This window comes from Drosophila miranda (assembly GCF_003369915.1).
Source record: "Drosophila miranda strain MSH22 chromosome Y unlocalized genomic scaffold, D.miranda_PacBio2.1 Contig_Y2_pilon, whole genome shotgun sequence".
Taxonomy (NCBI): domain Eukaryota; kingdom Metazoa; phylum Arthropoda; class Insecta; order Diptera; family Drosophilidae; genus Drosophila; species Drosophila miranda.
In genome coordinates, this window is record NW_022881614.1 from 22,353,750 (window position 1) to 22,375,354 (window position 21,605).

A 21,605-nucleotide genomic window follows, 5' to 3' on the forward strand; every position below is an offset into this window, starting at 1 on the left:
CAACTCCGTTTTGTTGAGGTGAATATGGCACTGTTAAGTTTCGCTTTATTCCATTTTGGTTTAGGTAATTATCAAAAACGTTTGATATGTATTCTCGGCCATTGTCGCTTCGTAAAACCTTGAAATTTCTCCCAGTTTGGCACTCAACTTGACTTTTAAATTCTTTAAAAGCCTCGAAAACCTGATCTTTGGTTTTTAGGAAACTAACTGATACATATCTTGAACAATCGTCAATAAATGTGGCGAAATATCGATTGCCTCCCATTGACTGCTTTTGCATTGGACCGCATACATCAGTATGTATTAAGTCTAGAACGCCCTTTGACCTGTTTGTGCTCGATTGAAATGGTTGCACGCAAATTTTACTTTTTGCGCATGTTGCACACACTTGTTTTGGCTTGTATATGCCCTTGAGACCTATTACCATCTCCTTGTTAACCATTTCCTTTAATGCGTCAAAATGTACATGGCCGAACCTATTGTGCCATTTGAATGCATCTGCCTCAACATTTACAATGTTCATACACTTTTCCTGATTGTCCTGAACCATAAACAATCCATTTTCCAGATGTGCCTTTATAACTATTTTACCGTTTTCAAAAATCATCGCTTGATTTTTCTCAAACACAACTTTTTTTCCATGTTTTAATAGTTTTGTGACCGATATAAAATTGTACTGCAAATCTGGTACCAAGATAACCTTTTCCAGCGTAACGGATCTATCACCGAACTTTGCTTGAACAGTTCCATGCCCTTCAGCAATAAGTGATTTACCGCCGGCTGAAAATACTTTTTGATTATCTTCCGTGAACGACACAAAGCGTTCCTTGTCACAACAAAGATGCGCCGTTGCGCCACTGTCTATGCACCATGCATTTAACATCTGGTCATTTGGCTTAACTAAACTTAGGATTGGTACATATTTTTCTGGTTCCACTTTGGCATATTCGGTTACGCAAAGCATTGTACCCAATCTTTCCCCGCTTTTACTGTTTGCGCCATTGTTGTTTGCTCCTTCCTGCTTGCTTTTAGCACGGCATTCCGATTTAAAATTCCTTTCCTTTCCGCACTTAAAACACTTTTTGCCTTCTTAAAGTTTTTCTTAAAATTGTTGTCATAACTGACGTGTAGTTCCGCGCTACTTGTAATTTCCTTGCTAATGCTATCTTCCTGCCTATTCGCTTCTTCAGAAATTTTTATTTTTAGCATGCTCAAGTTCGGCAAATCATCTCGCGTCTCAATCGCAACAACAAAACTTTCATACGATTTAGGCAAGCCATTTAGCAACACAACTGATAAGATCTTTTCATCAACCTTTATGTTGACCTCTGCTAAAGCCTCGTGTACCACCTGGAATTTCCGCAAATATTCCTGTGCACTTATACCATCCGACATTTTTAACGTCAACAATTGTTTAATTAAAAGCACTACCCTTGCTGGTCCGCTTGGCCTGTGAATTTTATTTATCTTTTGCCATGCCTGTGACGACGATACACAATTTTTAATATTGTTTAGTTGGGTCGATTTAACACAAAGTAAAATTGACGCCAACGCCTTTTGATCCTTTAGTTCAAAAGCTGCACGTTGCTCATTTGTTGCACTTTCACTAAGCTCAATTTTACCACTGACGATTGGCCACAAATCATTTTGTATGAGAACACTTCTCATCAAAACTTCCCATGTGCTATAATTGTTTTCGTCCAGTTTCTCAATATTGAAATTCATATTTCCACTCATTTTTTATACTTATTGTCCCACAGTGCAAAATTTGTAACTGTCGATCGTCTCATGCACAAAGCAACTACGACGACAATACTGTTGTCCGTGTCTTTCTTTTGTTTTTTCGTTTTCTTTTAAGTATCCCTCCGAGTTGCTATTTACACACACACACTCGCGATTTTCTATGCCTTGGTATACACACTTTTGGGTATACACACTCGCGGTTTTGTGCGGCTTGGTATACGCACTTTTTGGTATACACACTTGAGTCTCCGTTCGCTTTTGTGTTTCTTGATCCGTTGGGACTGCTTTATTTTGGACTTTAAACCACGGCAACGGTCCGATTCGCTGCAAAATTCTAATCAAAACGAGGGGGAGCGTTGTGAGTTGCTGCGGACACCGCAACTCTACGGTTATACCCGATACTAAGTCAGTATGGCTCTCCGGCAGACGCCACTAATATTAAACGACACGACAAAGAGTGCGTGCGAGAGAGACAGAAAATCAGTCTGAGCGTGACGTCGTTCGCTGCGTAGCCACTGCAAATTGATTTTTTCTATTGGCTAAAAAAATGATCTGAACTGATCCAGATTCAGCAATCTGATAGATATGGTCATTATCTATGATTCTCGAATGTGCAATATTGTGGATGCAACAGATTTTCGTCTTTTGTGTGGGCGGAAGGGGGTGGGGCGAAATTTTGAGATACACGTTTTATAGTAAGATCTAACAGGAGTGCGGATACCAAATTTGGTTACTCTAGCCTTAATAGTCTCTGAGATTTTTGAATATCCCCAGATTTTCGTCCTTTGCGGGGGCGGAAGGGGGTGTGGCGAAATTTTGAAACGAACTCGTCTCGGTCCGATATATTAGGAGTGTGGATACCAAATTTGGTTGCTCTAGCTTTTGTAGTCTCTGAGATCTAGGCGCCAATGTTTTACTCTAAGCAAAGCCGCCTATGCTACGTGTGTGTTAGAGAGAGACAGGGCGAGAAAAATGAAATTGTTTTCTTGATGCTGGCTATAATAATAATACGATCCAATTCAGATTCCACAGTCTTAAAGATATGGTCATTCTCTACAATTCTACGTTTTTGGTTTTCTCATATCTTTAAAATTGTGGATGCCACAGATTTTCGTCCTTTGTGGGGGCGGAAGTGGGCGGGGCGAAGTTTTGAAATATTTTTGTAGCAGTGACATATCACAGAAGTCTGGATCCAAAACATCGTTGCTCTAGCTCTTATAGTCTTTGAGCACTAGGCGCTGAAGGGGACGGACAGACGGACGGACGGACGGGCGGACAGACAGACAGGGCTCAATCGACTCGGCTATTGATGCTGATCAAGCATATATATACTTTATGGGGTCGGAAACGATTCCTTCTGGACGTTACACACATCCACTTTTACCACAAATCTAATATACCCCAATACTCATTTTGAGTATCGGGTATAAAAACACAATGCGAATCTCCGTTGAATTTGCTCAACTTGTTCTTTTGCCTTTCTATGTACACACATACACTAATGAGTCTATGCCATTTTTTAGCACTGCTTTTCACTAAGCACCAAACAATGTTTATTGTTTCTCACTGTTTCTGTTTTATACTGTTTCTGGGTGAATTGGTGTCTGTGCCCATAACCTGTTAAAGTTATTTTATTTGTAAGACAGCAGAAGATCAGCTTACAGAATTTTATGTGCTTCCGAGTAACATACGCAAGAGACAGACGCCGAAAGAAGAATATCGATATGAGAACATCGATATGAGAACATCGATATGCAGCAGGGCACATGCGCAGTGTTGTTAAAGATCAATATCTAATTATCGTGGCGGTCACTTTGAACAGAATTAGGTGGTGATATATGTAGCTCTAGATGCAGAACTGAAAACAGAAAGATCGACTGGAACTGGGACAATAGTAATAGTCCAACCAAAGCAAACTAAAACTAGGACTGAGGGCACCTGGAGGACGCTTAAATGCTAGTAAAATATTCAATGTTTCATGTTCTTGTTCTCGTGTGATCTCCGTGTAGATAGAAGCATTAAAACTAGGCACACCAACTAGCTACTAAAAACATTCTCTTCTCCTCCCTCCCGTAACAAAGGTACATCGTTCATGCATTTTGTTCCTCAGATAAAGCCACTTAAAGACAATTAATTTAAATAAAATCCAACTTATAGCGAAAATACAATGTTAACTGTTTGCGCGCATTGTCTCGAGACTCTTCTGAATTTGTTCTGAGGATCTGTCGCACCCTCCTCTCTTTGTTCCTTGTTTTCTCTTGAATTGTCTTCAGTTTTTCTTTCACTTGGACAACTTGTTTTTGCTAAAAATTTAAGTTTTTATTGTTTCTTTTTATACCCGATACTCAAAATGAGTATTGGGGTATATTAGATTTGTGGTAAAAGTGGATGTGTGTAACGTCCAGAAGGAATCGTTTCCGACCCCATAAAGTATATATATTCTTGATCAGCATCAATAGCCGAGTCGATTGAGCCCTGTCTGTCCGTCCGTCTGTCCGTCCGTCCGTCCGTCCGTCCGTCCGTCTGTCCGTCTGTCCGTCTGTCCGTCCCTATTAGCGCCTAGTGCTCAAAGACTATAAGAGCTAGAGCAACGATGTTTTGGATCCAGACTTCTGTGATATGTCACTGCCACAAAAATATTTCAAAACTTCGCCCCGCCCACTTCCGCCCCCACAAAGGACGAAAATCTGTGGCATCCACAATTTTAAAGATAAGAGAAAACCAAAAACGCAGAATCGTAGAGAATGACCATATCTTTTAGACTGCAGAATCTGAATTTGATCGTATTATTATTATAGCCCGCATCAAGAAAACAATTTCTTTTTTTCTCGCCCTGTCTCTCTCTAACACACACGTGGCATAGGTGGCTTTGCTTAGAGTAAAACATTAGCGCCTAGATCTCAGAGACTATAAAAGCTAGAGCAACCAAATTTGGTATCCACACTCCTAACATATCGGACCGAGACGAGTTTATTTCAAAATTTGGCCACAACCCCTTCCGCCCCCGCAAAGGACGAAAATCTGGGGATATTCACAAATCTCAGACACTATTAACGCTAGAGTAACCAAATTTGGTATCCGCACTCCTGTTAGATATCACTATAAAACGTATATCTCAAAATTTCGCCCCACCCCCTTCCGCCCCCCCAAAAGACGAAAATTTGTGGCATCCACAATTTTGAAGATACGAGAAAACTAAAAACGCAGAATCATAGATAATGATCATATCTATCAGATTGCTGAATCTGGATCAGATCAGCGCTACGACGCTACGCAGCGCCCGACGTCACGCTCAGACTGATTTTCTGTCTCTCTCGCACGCACTCTTTGTCGTGTCGTTTAATATTAGCGTCGTCTGCCGGAGGAGAGCCATACTGACTTAGTATCGGGTATAACTGTAGAGTTGCGGTCCCCGCAGCAACTCACAACGTTCCCCCTCGATGTTTATAATTCTTTTTTTTTTTGTTGTTGAATAATTTGTTGAAGGTTTTTTCTGAATGCAGAAATCAATGTAGTGTGTAGGGGGGGGGGGGGATATTATTGAAAGCCCAGCTGTGTGGGTGAAAGTAAACGCATATATAGATCCATAGAAGAGTATAGACTGATAAATCTCTTGCAGTTCCTGTTTTTTGTTGGCAGTGATATTGCAAAACGTTTTCTTTCGATTTTGAAATCAATGCGAATCGAAACAATAAATATAGTGTTGTTAGCTATGCGTTTGCCTTAGGGTGCATTCGAAGAGGTGATTGGGAACAACTAGATCGGACCTCAATCGGAAGATCACGCATTATAGTGGGAATTTTGTTGGTTGCATTGTCTTGATCGGTACAGGGTACAGGGTACAGGATACAGGATACAGGATACATATACAAATATATAGAGAGAGTGCTGCTGTCTGTTGTGGTATTTACAAAAATGCTTCGATGTCGTCACTCATATATGTACATATGTATGCATATAAATAATAGGGCTAGTATTTATATATATACAGACATATGTAGGCATATATGACCTAATCGTTTTCAAAACTAATTAAGTTAAATGGTTTTGTATATAAGTACTATATATGCGTGTATATATGTATATATATTAATATAAAGTTATGTAATACGTTTAAAAAGTTCATTTGGTTTTGGTTTTTCTGGAAAAAGTATTTTTGTTTACGGTTTAAGGTTTACGGTTTACGGTTTACGTTGAATGTACTCTCGAATTCGTACTGTACTGTTGTCGGTTCCGTTATCTCTGATGCAATTTGATTAATACGTCTTTTAGATCACTAATATTACACTAGTTGCTATTTCCCTCGCTCGCTTCCGGAACCGCCTTGAAAATTCTACGTCACGGAGATCCGTTTCCCGATCCCCATCCGTTACACACTCTAAGATTAAACAATTAATTTAGCTCCTAACTCTTTGGTTTGTTAACGACTAGAACATAGGTAGAGAAGGAATCCGTTTCACGTTTTATGCATATCGTCTAAGTTTTTGTTTTAGTTTTGGTTTTGGTTTTGCCTTTGTTCGGGCCCCGGGGATATGCCTCGCCCACTGCCCTGGTCTCACCGGCGGGGGCTGCGCGCAAAATGGTTAAATGGTTCTATTAATGGATACATATTGCTTAGGGGATTGCAGCAGCGGCAGTGGCAGAGGGCTGGCAGGCAACCACGGGGGGTATTACAGGGATTTCATGACTGACCCCAATCTAATGGAAATACTAATGCAGAGCAACCACAGAAATCAACACAGCGCAGAACTGACAACGATCCGATGCGATCTAAGTGGGACTTTCCGGCTTAGAGCCGGCATTAGAATTGTCTTGCATTTGAGCGAGTGTCTTGAACTTTTGAGAGTTTAGGAATCTGAAAGAGACGATAATGGATCAGTGCCATTCTGTCCCCCAGAGGGACTAGATCAAACGGACGCCACTCACCTCGGATATGAGTCTCTGTGCATTAAAGTGTAGATCTGTATTTGAGCTTCGTCGAAGGTGTGCGTCGTGGGCTCGATCATGTTACGGTTGACGATCTCGCGCACCCGCGAGTCCAGCGACACCTCCCTCGGCGACAGGATCGAGATGTAGTCCTCGTATATCAGGCGCGCCTTCTCTTCGACCACCTCGGCGCTGTTCTCCTTCTTGAGGTCCTCGACGGCCAGCCAGAACAATATGTTCTCCTCACTGAATTCGCTGCGCAGGAAGTTCTGAAATACCTTTCGACCAGCTGCGGAAAATATGGAAAATAGTAAGCATACGGCTCAGAGTGGAATATCTCCTTTGCATGCTCACCTGAGCTCTTCATCAGCTTGTCAAAGCTCTTGCCCCAGCTACGGATTTCCTCCAATGTGGGTCTGCAACGGAAATTGATGTTAAACAAAGTATTCCACTTGAAAAAAAACACTTATTTCTGTAAAGGTAACTTACTGTTCGCCGTCTAGGAATTCGGAATTAGCGAGATCACGCTTTGTGGTCGCATTTTCATCGGCATTCTTGATGGCCAGACTGTAAAAAAAGGAAAATATTGGAGATGATATAGGTTTTCACTGATGTACATTGGATTTGCTCTGATCTGAAATGGAATGGAACCAATTCTAGACAGTCCCAGGTGAGCTATGCGATCTTCATATCGATATTGGTGCTATATATGTAAGATTAATAATAATGAATCGTTTATTAATAGTGTTTTTCGAAATAGAGTACAAAGTGTATGATTTAAGATGTGCAATTAATGAGTCTGTTCTTCCGACTTTTTGTTCAACTTTCTGCTTCTACTTCCAACAACCGACTCCCGTATCGATAACCCCTTATCGGTTAGGTCTTTTAAACATCGTGTTCAGGCCAGCCGTAAACAATTTCCGCGCACTGTGCCAACTCCGTGCGCCCCGGTCCCAACTCGCTCTCGCGCGCTCGGAGGGGCGCTCGGATCCACAATCCACGATCCACACGGCGCTCACGGCAGAAAAAGCACCATAAGGCATAGAGTTAAGCAGTTACGATTTCACCCCCGCTTCAGACGGCCGATATACCGCGCGACCGTCCAACCAAATACACACACATAATTATATATATACCACGAAACAACGGTTTTCATTTCTTATGACGGCTACATCAATTGCGTTGTGGGAGAGTTGAGCTTCGATCCGCCCCACTACAAACATTGGTCCTTCGAGCCGGATCTTCGCCTTCCCCATAAGGAGAAGCTCACCCCAGCCAGCATCGTCGGATCGCTCCAAGTTCAAGATAAGTACTCTTCGATTGTGCATAACAACAGTGCAGTGATTTTGTGCGAGTTTTCCATCCCAGTCCGAGTTCCCGTGGCATATGTACATGCATGTGTATGTATTTATTTCTCGCTCTAGCTCCAAATTAAACCATACTTCGTTCTGCCAACGGTTGTGGCTTCCTACTTCTCCAAAGGTTTAATTTGATCCGAGCTAACTCCTGCGTTCAGATTCCGATCCAGTGTAAATAATATTCTTACCTCTCCAGCTACCAGCTGAGCTTTCGTTGCTAACATACATACATACATACATGTATGTACACATCGCAACGCAATCCAAGCGGCTGGCAACAAACATAAAGGCATATTCTTGCAATTATTTTTGTGGTTTATTCCGTGCATGCTCAACGTTCCATAGTTTGTCGGTTTTATAAGGAAATAAAATAACAAATCACTGCGCCTCCTTATTTAACTAATTATACTACCAACAAAATAACGATCCATACATACTGCACATATGTATTTATCTTACATATCTATACGTACGCATTTTAAATTAGCATATTCTTGCACATCTATATAATATACATATTGTATATAAAACGGTTATCCACCGTTTTACCCGTTGTTTGACATCTCTTCAACCCAAGCCGCGGTACATAGCACTTACAGCCATACATACACACATACAAGCAGCAGCAGCGGTGCATTCTTTTCGTTTTTCTTTTCGCTTTCGCTTCTCCACCGTTTGCCTGCGTTGTAGTTGTTGGGAGAATATTTTTCGGTGCCGCGCTTGACCGTAACGGAACGCCAAGTGACGCGCTACCCTTCATTTCGAGAGTATATTGTTTTCAACCGTAGTTCAATCGTAGTATTTATATCTATATATTCCGGCCACGGAGTACTATTTCCATAATTTAAATACTCGCAATAAATTCCACCAAAACCACATATCCCACGGTTCGTAGTTCTGAACTTCCACGTAGCCATTTCCGCTCACCTACCTTTGCGACTCCACTACGCGTTATCGCAGATCCATCAGCAAACATGCCCACTGTTGAGAAGAAATCTCGCAAGAAGTTTAAGCGGGTGAGTTCGCTGAGTTTGACCCATCCACCCAGCTCCAACGGCTCAGTCACTACGCCCACATCTTCCCGTCCGGCCCCAGCTGAGCGAGGTCCGACCACGTCCAGGGTTCACGCACCACATGCCTTCGAGTATTTGTTGCTCCCCTCGGGAGTCCCTCGCACGGCTCCTAGCACTATGGCCGCCAGTTCCGCACAGTCTAAGTTTGCCTTGGCTGCAAGCAGAGTGACCCGCTTCGACCAGAAGCTCAGCGCTCCAGATGCTAGCACACCAACCCGCTCGCTCTCCCAAGTCCATCGAGAACAACTCCGAAGCCTGTGGGCAAAGGTGGACGCGGAGTTCGCGGCCTGTTCGGTGACGATGGCGGAAGAGGATCCAGAGGGTGTAGCTTATGTCCAAGAGATGTACGATAACTGCTACGCGGTCTACGCGCAATGCCTGGCCGAACTGAACGATCAGCTCGAGCCCCGACTGTCCCTCACACGCCGCAACTGGCCGTTCAAGTGCCGACTTCCGGCGGTTGCCGCCTCCCTCCATGTGACACTGAAGTTTTCAGTGGGGACTACCAGCAGTGGCCCACGTTCCGAGACCTGTTCACCGCCATCTACATAGAAAACCCAAGGTTGGCTCCAGTGGAAAAACTGTTCCACCTCAACAAAAAGACCAGCGGTGAAGCCCACGACATAGTGGCACAGGCTCCACTTACGAACGAGGGTTTCGCGTCCGCATGGAACGCCCTCCGTGAGCGTTTCCAAAACAAGAGGCTGATACTCAAGGCCCAGCTGAAGATCCTTTTCAGTCTGCCCCAAATCCGTACCGAGTCAGCACCAGCGCTAAAAGAGCTCCAGAGGGCCGTCCACAAGTGCCTAACGACACTCACCCATTCCGAGGTCTCCACAGACAGCGTTTTCGCTGACGGAGTTTTAGTGTACCTCATTTCCGCTAAGCTGCCAAAGACGACCTTAGAGCTTTGGGAGCAATCCGTGACGCACAAGTCCGAAATTCCCACCTGGCACGCCATGGACAAGTTCCTGGCGGAGCGGTACCTGTCTCTCGAAGTGACCGATGACGACCATCCAGGCATGGAGACTCAGGCCCACTCCAGGGCGAGCATACGCACTGCAGACAATTCGAGAAGCAATCCGTTTCGGTCTCAAGGAAGTCCTTATCCTAGGAGTGCCCACTCGTTCGAGACCACAGTGAATCAAACGAGGAGCACGTGTGATCTCTGCTCCAAAGAGTATCATCCAATCCGGTTATGCCCTTACTTCCTTCAAATGCCCGCTGGCGCTCGCTCCGACTACATTAAGCAAAAGCAGCTTTGTTTGAACTGCTTTGCAAGGGGCCACCAGATACGAGCATGCCAAGGCGCCCACAATTGCATAATTTGTGGAGACCGGCTCCATACGCTTCTGCACCGTAGCAATCCAGCAAACTCCAGCGAGGCGATTTCCACAACGGCACAAAATTCCTCAGCGTGGCCCGAGCTACATCTACGAGTACCAAGCGTACAAAATCCAAGTTCGTCCGAAGCCCAGCCAAACGTTCAGTCATATTTCGCCTCCGGTACGAGTGCTGTCCTCCTAGGCACGGCTATCGTTAATATTTGCCACCTGGAAAAAACTTTCCACGCCCGCGCTCTGATCGACTCTGGCTCAGAGGCAACGTTCATTACAGAACGTCTTGTGGACATGATCAAATTGCCATTCCAACGTATCCAGGCACAGGTCTCCGGCCTAAATAATGCCGTATCCGCTCAGTCAAAGAAGCTCTGCAGTTTTTCCATCCGTTCTCCGACTAAGCCGGACTTACAACTAAATGCCACAGCCTACGTTATTCCGGAATTGGCCGCGAATATTCCATCGCATCCGATCTCGCAAGGGTTCTTGAGAGACCTGCCGAACCTCTCATGGGCGGATCCGACCTTCTATGAGAGTTCACAAATAGATATCCTGATTGGAGCGGATATCCTTCCGTCCATTCAGTCAAGTGGCTCACTGACCAACATCTGTGGCTCTCTTCTCGGGCAGGAGACCATTTTCGGCTGGGTACTCACAGGTCCAGTGCCTCAGGTGATGAATCAAATCTCATCGTTCTCGAGTCAAATTTCCAGACGACCTATCACACTGGTAGAAGACTCGGGGTCTTTTTACGACAGCAATTTCCTTCCAGCTCCCTCCGCAGAAGTTCTCGAACGGTCTCCTGACCGACGGAAATATTTCCAAAATATGCACTGTACGAAAGCTCTACGCTCCGGTCCGAATTCAAGCCTGAACTCGAAGGTGAATCCGTCCTTAGATCAACATAGCCTCACCAGACTATGTAACCGGGCGGCAATTTCCAATGTCTTAAATGTGCCTCTCACCCGTTCCAAGATCGTTACTAATGTGTCTTCGACGCCTTTATTTCAATTTAGTTCTCCGCACCTAGATATGGCCCCACGTCCCCGCGCCAACCGCACCAGGGAGAACCGACGTGCTCGGGAAATTGGCTCCTACCGTTGCCGAATCTGCCAAGGAGTCCATCCGCTACGGACCTACCACCAATTTCTTCTCCTGAACCCCGAAGAGAAACTCCGAGCTGTCCTTATCAACCAGTATTGTGGGAACTGCCTGGCTCACCAACACTCCGGCAAAAACAACCACACGCTACTCCACGTACCCACGTCTCGTCGTCCGGCCCGCTCAGCCTCGGGAGCATCGTCGTCATCTAAATCGAACCATGCAAAACGCCGCCCTCGTCGTCCAGCCCGCTCAGCCGCGACTGTACCGTCGCCATCTACATCGGCTCACGACGAACGACACACTCGTCTCCCCGCGAGCCGCCCCGTCGTAGGAACCACGGCGCCATCCACAGATTCCTCAAGAGCAACCCCCGTTTTGCGCATCCTCACTCCTATCCGACCGTGGGGCGACACTGAGTCGACGTCCTTGTCAAGTCCAGAGCGCCTTTTTTGGGATGAATCGGGTCCGGGGCGTACGCCCAGCCATAGGCCACCCCATTATACTTTGCAATCCTGCAAGGGGGGGGGAGTATGTTCAGGCCAGCCGTAAACAATTTCCGCGCACTGTGCCAACTCCGTGCGCCCCATAGACATAAGGCACCATAAGGCATAGAGTTAAGCAGTTACGATTTCACCCCCGCTTCAGACGGCCGATCTACCGCGCGACCGTCCAACCAAATACACACACATAATTATATATACCACGAAACATAACGGTTTTCATTTCTTATGACGGCTACATCAATTGCGTTGTGGGAGAGTTGAGCTTCGATCCGCCCCACTACAAACACATCGGTTAAGTCTGGTTATATCGGTTAGGTCTTATCGATGGTATCTTAAGTTCAAATGTTATTTTAGATAAGATAGTGTTAACTGCTTGATACACTGTCCTTTACATTCGGCCCTCCTGCTCATCTTCATCTGTCCCAGATGATAATATATCATCGTTCTCTGAGACAAAACGCCATAGCTTCATATTGTCACTGCTCGTTGCTGTGATATTTGGCCCATCGACTTGAGCAACCTTTCTGACGTCGTAGCGACCGTTCCGCTTTACCTTGGTGACTTCATATGGGCCTAGATACTCGCTGGCCAACTTGCGTCCTGCGACGAACTGCGTCCTCTTGATCGCGACCATGTCTCCTAGTCTGTAGCCGTGCTCAGATCGTCGTTTTTTATCATAATTGCGCTTGTACACCTCTTGCGCCTTCTCAATGTTTTGTTTCGCTTGGTCACGCAGTTCTTGGCGCTCGTTGTTAAACTGCGTAACCAACTCCTCGTTGAGCACCTCCAATAGTCGACTTTCAGCTTGTCTGTGCATCTTTGTCCCAAACATGACCTCGAATGGCGACGACTTCAACGTAGAATGCACATGCGAATTAATCGCCATCTGGACCTGTGGCACATGCTTGTACCACTTCGTTGACTCCTGAGCTGAGAGCTTTGCGATGATACCCAAAATTGAACGGTTCACCCGCTCAATCTGACCGTTGCCTCTCGCCACACCTGTCGTTGTACACACATGTTCGACTTTGTTCTCGTTGAGAAACTCACTGAATGCGTTGGATGTAAACGCTGCTCCTCTGTCGCTGACTATGCGCTTGGGAAAACCAAACACAAATGACAAATCTTCACAACTTCTTCGTGACCTGTTGACTTAGTTGGGAACAGCCACACAAACTTGGAGAATGCATCTACCGCAGCAAAAATGTACTTGTATTGCTTGGCTGTCGCATCCATTCGTCCCAAATGATCAACGTGCAGCGTGTATAGTGGTGTGTCACCCTTGTCAATGCAATGAAGATAGCCTTCTTGTTTGCCCAACTTTTTGCTGAAAATTATACAACTGATACAATTAGTAATCAACTTATTTACTTTCCGTTCAAGGTGCGGAATCCAGTATTGCTGCTGAACTGAGTGCATTGTCTTCGCTGTGGAGAAATGACCAACTTCATGCGATCCATGAATGATTTCCCTTTCCATCAGCCTTGGAACCACCAATACGTCATTGCCATTTACAGATTTGAAGAGAAGACCTCCTTTAAGCTTGTAGTCTTGATATGGGTGCTGCTTCAGGATCTCAACTGTGGCTTTGATGAAATCGTCATCCTGCTGTGCTTTCTTTATCCGAGCTGTTAGCTTCGTCGTCACGAACATGCATGTCTGCGGAAAACGACTGAGACAGTCCACGTGTCTCATTCTGTCCCCTGGGCGGTGTACTGCTTTGGGAAACTTCTCTGGGTATATCTGCTTTCGTTGTTGTCTGCTTAAACGCCGCACAGTCAGTGGCAAGATCAAATTTGATCCCCAACTTCTTGAGTGCGAGGTATGCAGTTTTGACCTCCAAATAGTAACTGTGACGTTTGGACTCGGCTTGTGTAGTCTTTTTTCTCCAATAGTAAATCGGGTGGAAATTGCCATCAGACTGCTGCAACAGAACTGCTCCGAAACCTTCTTTGGATGCATCCGTGTAGATACAGGTGCGATTACAAGCAGATTCTTTAAGGTTTGTAGCGATTGTTGCTCTGCTTCGCCAATGTTGAAAACTGCTTCCTTCCTGAGTAGATTCGTGAGCGGCCGGGCAACTTGTGCATAGCCAGGGATGAACTTTCTGAAAAAGCCTGTGAGTACCAGAAATGCTTGAACTGCTTTAATGTCTTTGGGCGTAGCAAACCGACTGACAGCTGCTGTCTTCTCTTTGCCGGGCCAGATTCTCCCGTCCTCAATGATATGGCCCAGAAAGCTAATGCGTGGCTGCATGAAGCTACATTTCTTCCACTTGATCTTTAGGCCAAACTGCGCAGCTGTCTCCAGGACCAACTTCGTCTTCCTCATGCATACCTCGGGCGACGCGGCGTAAACAATTATGTCGTCCATATAAAGCTGCATAATGTCAGAGTTGATTAATTCTTGAAAAATATAGCTTACGAACCGAATGAACGCAGCTGGCGAGTTCTTGAATCCGAAAGGCGCCTTATTAAACTCGAGTAATCCCTCCTTTGTAACAAAGGCCGTATACGACTTGCTTTGCTCTTCCATAGGCACATGGAAAAATCCGTTTTCAAGGTCCATTATGGTAAACCACTTAGCCGACTGCAGCTTTTCCAAGACTTCCTCCATGATCGGGACTGGGAAGCAGTCCAGCAATACCATGCTGTTTAACTTCCTGTAGTCTACGCAAACTCTAAGTGTACCATCTTTTTTCTTCACGACGACAACTCTGCTCGCTACATTTGAAGACGACTTGCGCACGATTCCTTGCTCGATCCATTCTTCGACTTGCTTCTTTACGGCACTGGCTTCGTCTGTTGATAAACGACTCGGTGAGTGATGAAACGGCTTGATTACTACGTCGGGAACTATCTTCAGTTGGATTGGAGACTGCTTTGCAACTTCTGTGGGCATTTGGTAGCTGCTTCTTATCATCTGTTCAACGTCTTTTCGATATTGCGGCGGAGCTACAAAGGATGACTCTTCAGTTACATTATATATAAGAGCATGCTCATCTGTTGGCACAGGATCTGCGTCATGCTTCAAAAACGTGTATCCTTGCATATCAGCGACGAAACGGAACTTTTTAATGAAATCATGCCCCAAAAGTGCATCGAAATCAATCTGGCTACTGGGGACTACTACAAACTTCTGTGTGGTCTGCAACTTATCCACGGTAACTTCTGCATTAAAGTATCCAACAGGCTTTGTTGATATCTGACCCAGACCGCGCAACATAGTTGTGCACTTCAAAAGTTTAACGTTTTTCATGGTCTTCAACATACTCTCTTTGATTATGGTTACATCTGACCCTGTATCCACAAGACAGTCAACAACAATGCCGTTTATTTGAATTTTTTTCATGCGACTGCGATCCAAAATGACGCGAACTTTATCAACTTTATCAGCTTCATAAGGACAGTTACGCGAAATTCGACCATTCTGATTGCACTTAAAACACTTTGTTTCGGCTTTGCAGTTTTTGCGTTTGTGTTCTCCTGACCCACAGTTATAGCAATATTCTTTTTTACCGCTTTGCCCACTTTGCTGCTTAAAACTCGTTTTATGCTGTTCGTTATTGCCCTTCTTCTCCGATATGTTCAAACGATCATAGATATCGAACTCTTCTTTCAAGGCCCTGAAGGTCTTACAGCGATACATGGCATACTTATACTCGTTTCTTATGTCCAGACCGTTCACAATATGGCTTATAACAGCCGCGTCTTCAACATGTCCGACTGCTGCTATTTTTCTCATCTGCAGCAAGTACTCGTGCATCGACTCACTACTCTTCCTCTTTCTTTCTTGCAGCAGCTTATGAATGTCTGCACTGTTATAGCTACATGTGAATTCATCCAATAATACGTTCTTGAGTTCCTCATAGGTGCACACGCATTCAGCTTCAAGGAAAAGCTTAGCTGCACCGGTCATTTTTCCTCTGGCCTGCACATACTTTTGCTTTTCAGTAAGCTCATATGCGTCAGCATTTTTTTCGAATATCTCAAACCATTTTTCTATGGGAACCGATTTTCCATCACAATCGCTCACAACTTTTGTAAAATTATCTGGAGCGATCTTCATTTCTCGTTGCTCATCGCAAAGCAGTTTCAAACTTAGCAACTTTATCATTTGATCAATCTTGTCATCAGTATTGTTTTCGGCATTTTCTAAATCTTCCATCTCGTTTGCACTCGGGCGCGACGTTCCTGGTACAGCTTCTTCCTTCTCTCTCTCTTTCCAGTGCAACGGCGGCGGTGTTTGCATCATTTTGCGGCTCTTTTCGACTTGTGTCTGTGTACCCGACGAGTGCTTGTCTTTTCTGTTTATAAGTGTGTATCACACACAACGTGTCTGTGCGTGTTTTTATACCCGATACTCAAAATGATTATTGGGGTATATTAGATTTGTGGTAAAAGTGGATGTGTGTAACGTCCAGAAGGAATCGTTTCCGACCCCATAAAGTATATATATTCTTGATCAGCATCAATAGCCGAGTCGATTGATCCCTGTCTGTCTGTCCGTCTGTCCGTCCGTCCGTCCGTCCCCTTCAGCGCCTAGTGCTCAAAGACTATAAGAGCTAGAGCAACGATGTTTTGGATCCAGACTTCTGTGATATGTCACTGCTACAAAAATATTTCAAAACTTCGCCCCGCCCACTTCCGCCCCCACAAAGGACGAAAATCTGTGGCATCCACATTTTTAAAGATACGATAAAACCAAAGACGCAGAATCGGTGAGGATGACCATATCTTCTACAGTGCAAAATCTGAACCTGATTATAGCCAGAATCAAGAAAACAATTTCATTCTTTCTCGCTCTGTCTCTCTCTAACACACAGGTTTCATAGTCGGTTTTGTCAATTGCAAAATATGAGTTCAAGGATCTCAGAACCTATAAGAGCCAGAGCAACTAAATTTGGTATCCACACTCCTGTGATATCGGACCTTGACCGTTTCGTGTCCAAATTTCGCCACACCACTTCCGCCCCCGCAAAGGACGAAAATCTGGGGCATCCACAAATCTCAGAGACTATTAAGGCTAGAGTAACCAAATTTGGTATCCGCACTTCTGTTAGATCTCACTATAAAACGTATATCTCAGAATTTCGCCCCACCCCCTTCCGCCCCCACAAAAGACGAAAATCTGTTGCATCCACAATATTGCACATTCGAGAAAACTAAAAACGCAGAATCATAGATAATGACCATATCTATCAGATTGCTGAATCTGGATCAGATCGGATCATTTTTGTAGCCAAAAGCAAGAAATCAATTTTCAGTGGCTACGCAGCGCCCGACGTCACGCTCAGACTGATTTTCTGTCTCTCTCGCACGAACTCTTTGTCGTGTGGTTCAATATTAGCGGCGTCTGCTGGAGGAGAGCCATACTGACTTAGTATCGGGTATAACTGTAGAGTTGCGGTGTCCGCAGCAACTCACAACGTTCCACCTCGTTTTTGCTTGTGTACGTACTGCGCACGGACAAGGCGACGCTGCGGCGCGACAATGAATTTCACAATTTTCCAACCGAATTAAACGACCGATCTTTTATTAAACTCCGTTTCTACTGTTAGGCTCACAGAATTTGGATTGTTCAACTTAATGTTTATAGCCACCAACAACAACTTTACAACTTTATGTAGCTACAAACGACAACTTTAACAACTTTTCAACAATCCTCTTCTTGCATCAGCTTCTGCTTTCTTCTGTTTTTCTTTTTCACACACTCCGAGCTCTGTATTCGACGCGGACGAGCCCCCAAATGTAAGATTAATAATAATGTATCGTTTATTAATAGTGTTTTTCGAAAAAGAGTACAAAGTGTATGATTTAAGATGTGCAATTAATGAGTCTGTTCTTCCGACTTTTTGTTCAACTTTCTGCTTCTACTTCCAACAACCGACTCCCGTATCGATAACCCCTTATCGGTTAGGTCTTTTAAACATCGGTTAAGTCTGGTTATATCGGTTAGGTCTTATCGATGGTATCTTAAGTTCAAATGTTAATTTAGATAAGATAGTGTTAACTGCTTGATACACTGTCCTTTACATATATATCTGATATTTGCTTTTTACTACTCATATTAGCCGTAGCTTGTTCTCCGCACATCCGTCACCCTTCAAAGTAGACTACGATTTGGGCTTGACTACTCTCTAGCTCATAGTGGATAGGGAAGCCACTTATGCATACATACATACGGGGCCCCAAAACAGACATACATATGTATGCTGATATGTATATCGTATGCGCATAGATACAAGTATATCTATAAAGTGGCTAATGCCATATCAACGAAGCACTCGAACTTGACAAAGCTCTGTTATCTGCTTGACAGCTATCAAAGCGACACGACCCGACTCGATTCGATTCGATTCGTTGCCCCCAATGCCCAATCAAGGGCGTATGGATGTATGCATGAATCCAAGCGTGTATAAGTATGTGTGACCAGCCAAACACACAAAGGTGCGGAGGGATCCGCAAGATTATAGGAGGAGGGCTAAAAGACTTTCGTTTTCATTCACGAAAAACGAATGCAACACTTCGAGGAGCCATCCAGCCGCATACTTATTTATATTTGATTTAAACAGTGCCCCATCCAACCGGAGGTAGAGCTTTTCCCTGCCCAATCTTTGGCGCTCCCGACATTGTGAATGAATGCGGGAGAGCAGAAGTCAAAGAGCGGGGGACTAATCAGCGGGAGAGAGCTTTCACCGCGGAGCGTTGCCGGAGGCGAGAAAAATGCCTCCCATCTGCTTCTGCTTCTCCTTCTAGCGAGCGTGTGCGTGTGTGTCTGTTGGTGGGTGGGCTGTTGTGTGTAACTTACCATTTTCCCCTGTTTTAGCGGTTGTTTTTATTACAGTTGTAGTTGTGGTTAAGCGGTGACGAGGATGAGGACAGGAACGGGGATAGGTACCCGTGGAGCAGCACCAGAAACGAGGAAAGAAATTGATTTCGTTTTAGTGGGCAATACAAAATAATGAGGTGTTCTCAAGGATACTCACCAGGAGCAGGAACAGCAGCAACACCAGCAGAAGCAGCATGGCTCCTGCGACTGCGGCCGCTGCAACGTTGCCGCATTCGACTCTTGCAGCTCATTCGAGGTGGCACTGGCTGCCGTGACGCCGCCGCCCCCAACTGACACGGACACGGAAACGGCACTTTCGCTGCCCCCTTCTTCGTTGCCGTTGCCATTCCCATTCCCGTTACCGTTACCGTTGTTTCCGTTGCCATTGCCCCCGCCATTGGCGCCATTGTTAGCAGCGCTCTGTGGTGTGGATGCAGTCATTCCGCCGCGTAGTCGACACCCACTAGGCAGCTCCGAAATGGTACAGGACATTTGGCCCTTTGCTATAGATGGAGGGGGACGATAAGTAACATGAGGGAAAAGGGATGGAGTAGGGGGTCAGCACCACTTACCTGCCCTTTTAAATTTGACGTTGACTCTAGCGCTGGCGTTGGTGTTGTGGCTGCCACAGCTGGCAGACCGCCCACTGCCACTGACCTACCCACTCACTGGCTCCCTTGTTCTCTCGCTCGCTACTGCTCTCTTGCTCTCCCAATTCGATGCTCTCTCCCTTCCTACCGCTCACTCGCACTCTCTCGGCAGGCAGCGATGGCAATGTGGTGGAGAGCCGAAACCGTTACGTATTTATGTTTTTGCTAATAATTTTTTATCGAGTGTGCTCCAGCTCTTCTGCTGGTTTCTCTCTCTCCCGTTATCGTTCGATTTCCTTTAGCTGGCGCTCTCTGCTTCTTGTATGGCAACCGTAACATGCTCCTTCAACTTTCCTTCCACTTGTGATTTTACATGCCTTGAGGAGAAGCAAATATTTTTTTGGCTTGATCTTCGGCTTACTTGGGGATTCTTTTGTCTCTTTTATGGAAGTTTGAACGCCAAATTCACTCGCATTCCTAAATAGGTTGACTCTCCTTCACCTGCTGCTCCACCCTCCTGCTCTGCTCCGTGCCTTGGCTGGTGCGTGGGATCGCTGGCTAGCTGGACTGGCTGGCTGTCTGGCTTTGGGTGGTGTTGGGTGGGTGGGCGCCCTTAGCATTTACATATTTTGTTGTATTTACGGCATACAAATTACAAACGACTCAATCACTGCGTGCCCTGAACCAAGGGGCACACTTACACCCAAAAGCGTTACGAAATTTATGAGCAGCTGGAGCTGGCTCTCTCCCGCTCTTGCTCTCGCTCAATTTTTTGGTTGAATTTTATTTATTTCTTTTGCTAGTCATTACACGGCGGACTCACTCCCGTGTGCGTCTGTCTGTGTGTGTGTGGGAACGCTTTTGTGGGATTCGATTGGCGGCAACGGAGGTCGGGCTCATGGGGCGTATGCGTGATTCTCTCCCTCTGTGTGTCTCTCTTTCCTTGCGGGGGTCTCGCCTGCTGTCTCTGATTGTTGTTCCTATTTTTGTTGTTGTTGTTGCAACAGCTGCAACTTGTACCGTACTGCACTATCAACAGAACGTTGTGCTGTCGTTGTGGCGGGTATTTTTGGGGGGATCTTGGATCGTTGCTTTATCACAAAATCAGCTTGTGTTGTTGTTTTGTTAACAGTTAGCCACTATCTCTCTCCTTTCCACCCTCTTCTCTCTATCTCACTATTTATCTCCTTTTTGTGTGTTGTGCGCTTCCGTTAATATTTTCACTCACTCTCTCTCACACACACACACACACACACACACACATGCAGTGTGCTTTGGTTTTGACAGCGTTGGTTGTTGGTTAATGGAGGGGGCTGGGTGGGAAGGGTATTCGATGGAGCAGGGGTGTGAGTGGGCAAGGAGGGGACACGGGCAGGGGCACGGGCGCGGGCGCGGGCGCTGTGTCTGTATGTATTTAGGAGCAACGAGTACATACGAATTTATGCCTTGCCACAGCCACTAAAATATACCCGTATTTGTATTCGTATATCTCTATTTTTTCACTGTTTTGCTAGCGCCTAAATTTCGACCCCCAATTCCGATTAAGATTTCCAAACCGATTGGATTCGACCCGATCGGTTCAGTTCCGATTCGTTTTACTACACGGAAACTGCAGTTTTCATTTGAGGCACTCTGGGATGGCGGAAAAACGTATTCCACAATCTCCGGATTCACATTTCGGTTGCTGCCATATTTTGGGCTCCGCGGCGACCACACATTATTGCCGTTTCATTTCCACTGCAGCACAAACACATACACAAACGAGCCTGTGCGTGTGTGGGATTTTTTTCTGCGATAGCCAGAACACAGAACAGAACCCACAAATCCTCCTCGACGGCGGGCGCGAGCACAAGTGGCTTCGCTCTGGCAAAAGGCTGATTTCGAAGCAGTGCCACGGCAGCGCTTGATTTTCCAATGCGCGCACATTCCCACACCACTCCTCACCCAGAAAGATATGCCTGGCGGCGCCAAAGGTGCCCACAGAGAGAGCGAGAGAGAGATTAAGCAAGCGAAAGCTCCGCTCCTCTACATAGCTATACAGTTTGAATTCCTGGCACAATATTCACACATGTGCGCGAGTTTCGCAAAAGCGCAAAAAGCTCTCTGGAATTCTTTGAGGGAAATGAGCTTTCGCCAG

At 45.4% G+C, this 21,605-nt stretch overlaps 1 protein-coding gene across 1 annotated transcript; it reads right to left on the reverse strand.

Moving 5' to 3' along the window:
- Nucleotides 1–6,491: 6,491 nt before the first annotated feature.
- LOC117193601 (regulator of G-protein signaling 17-like) lies at nucleotides 6,492–21,447 on the reverse strand. The gene is made up of 7 exons (XM_033398346.1): nucleotides 19,451–21,447; nucleotides 19,036–19,381; nucleotides 18,858–18,866; nucleotides 7,159–7,236; nucleotides 7,024–7,085; nucleotides 6,670–6,958; nucleotides 6,492–6,598 (listed from the first exon to the last, which is right to left on the reverse strand). Exons 2-7 carry the CDS (start codon nucleotides 19,368–19,370, stop codon nucleotides 6,514–6,516), a joined length of 858 nt encoding a protein of 285 aa, XP_033254237.1. The 5' UTR covers nucleotides 19,371–19,381; nucleotides 19,451–21,447; the 3' UTR covers nucleotides 6,492–6,513.
- Between the last annotated feature and the right edge of the window lie 158 nt (nucleotides 21,448–21,605).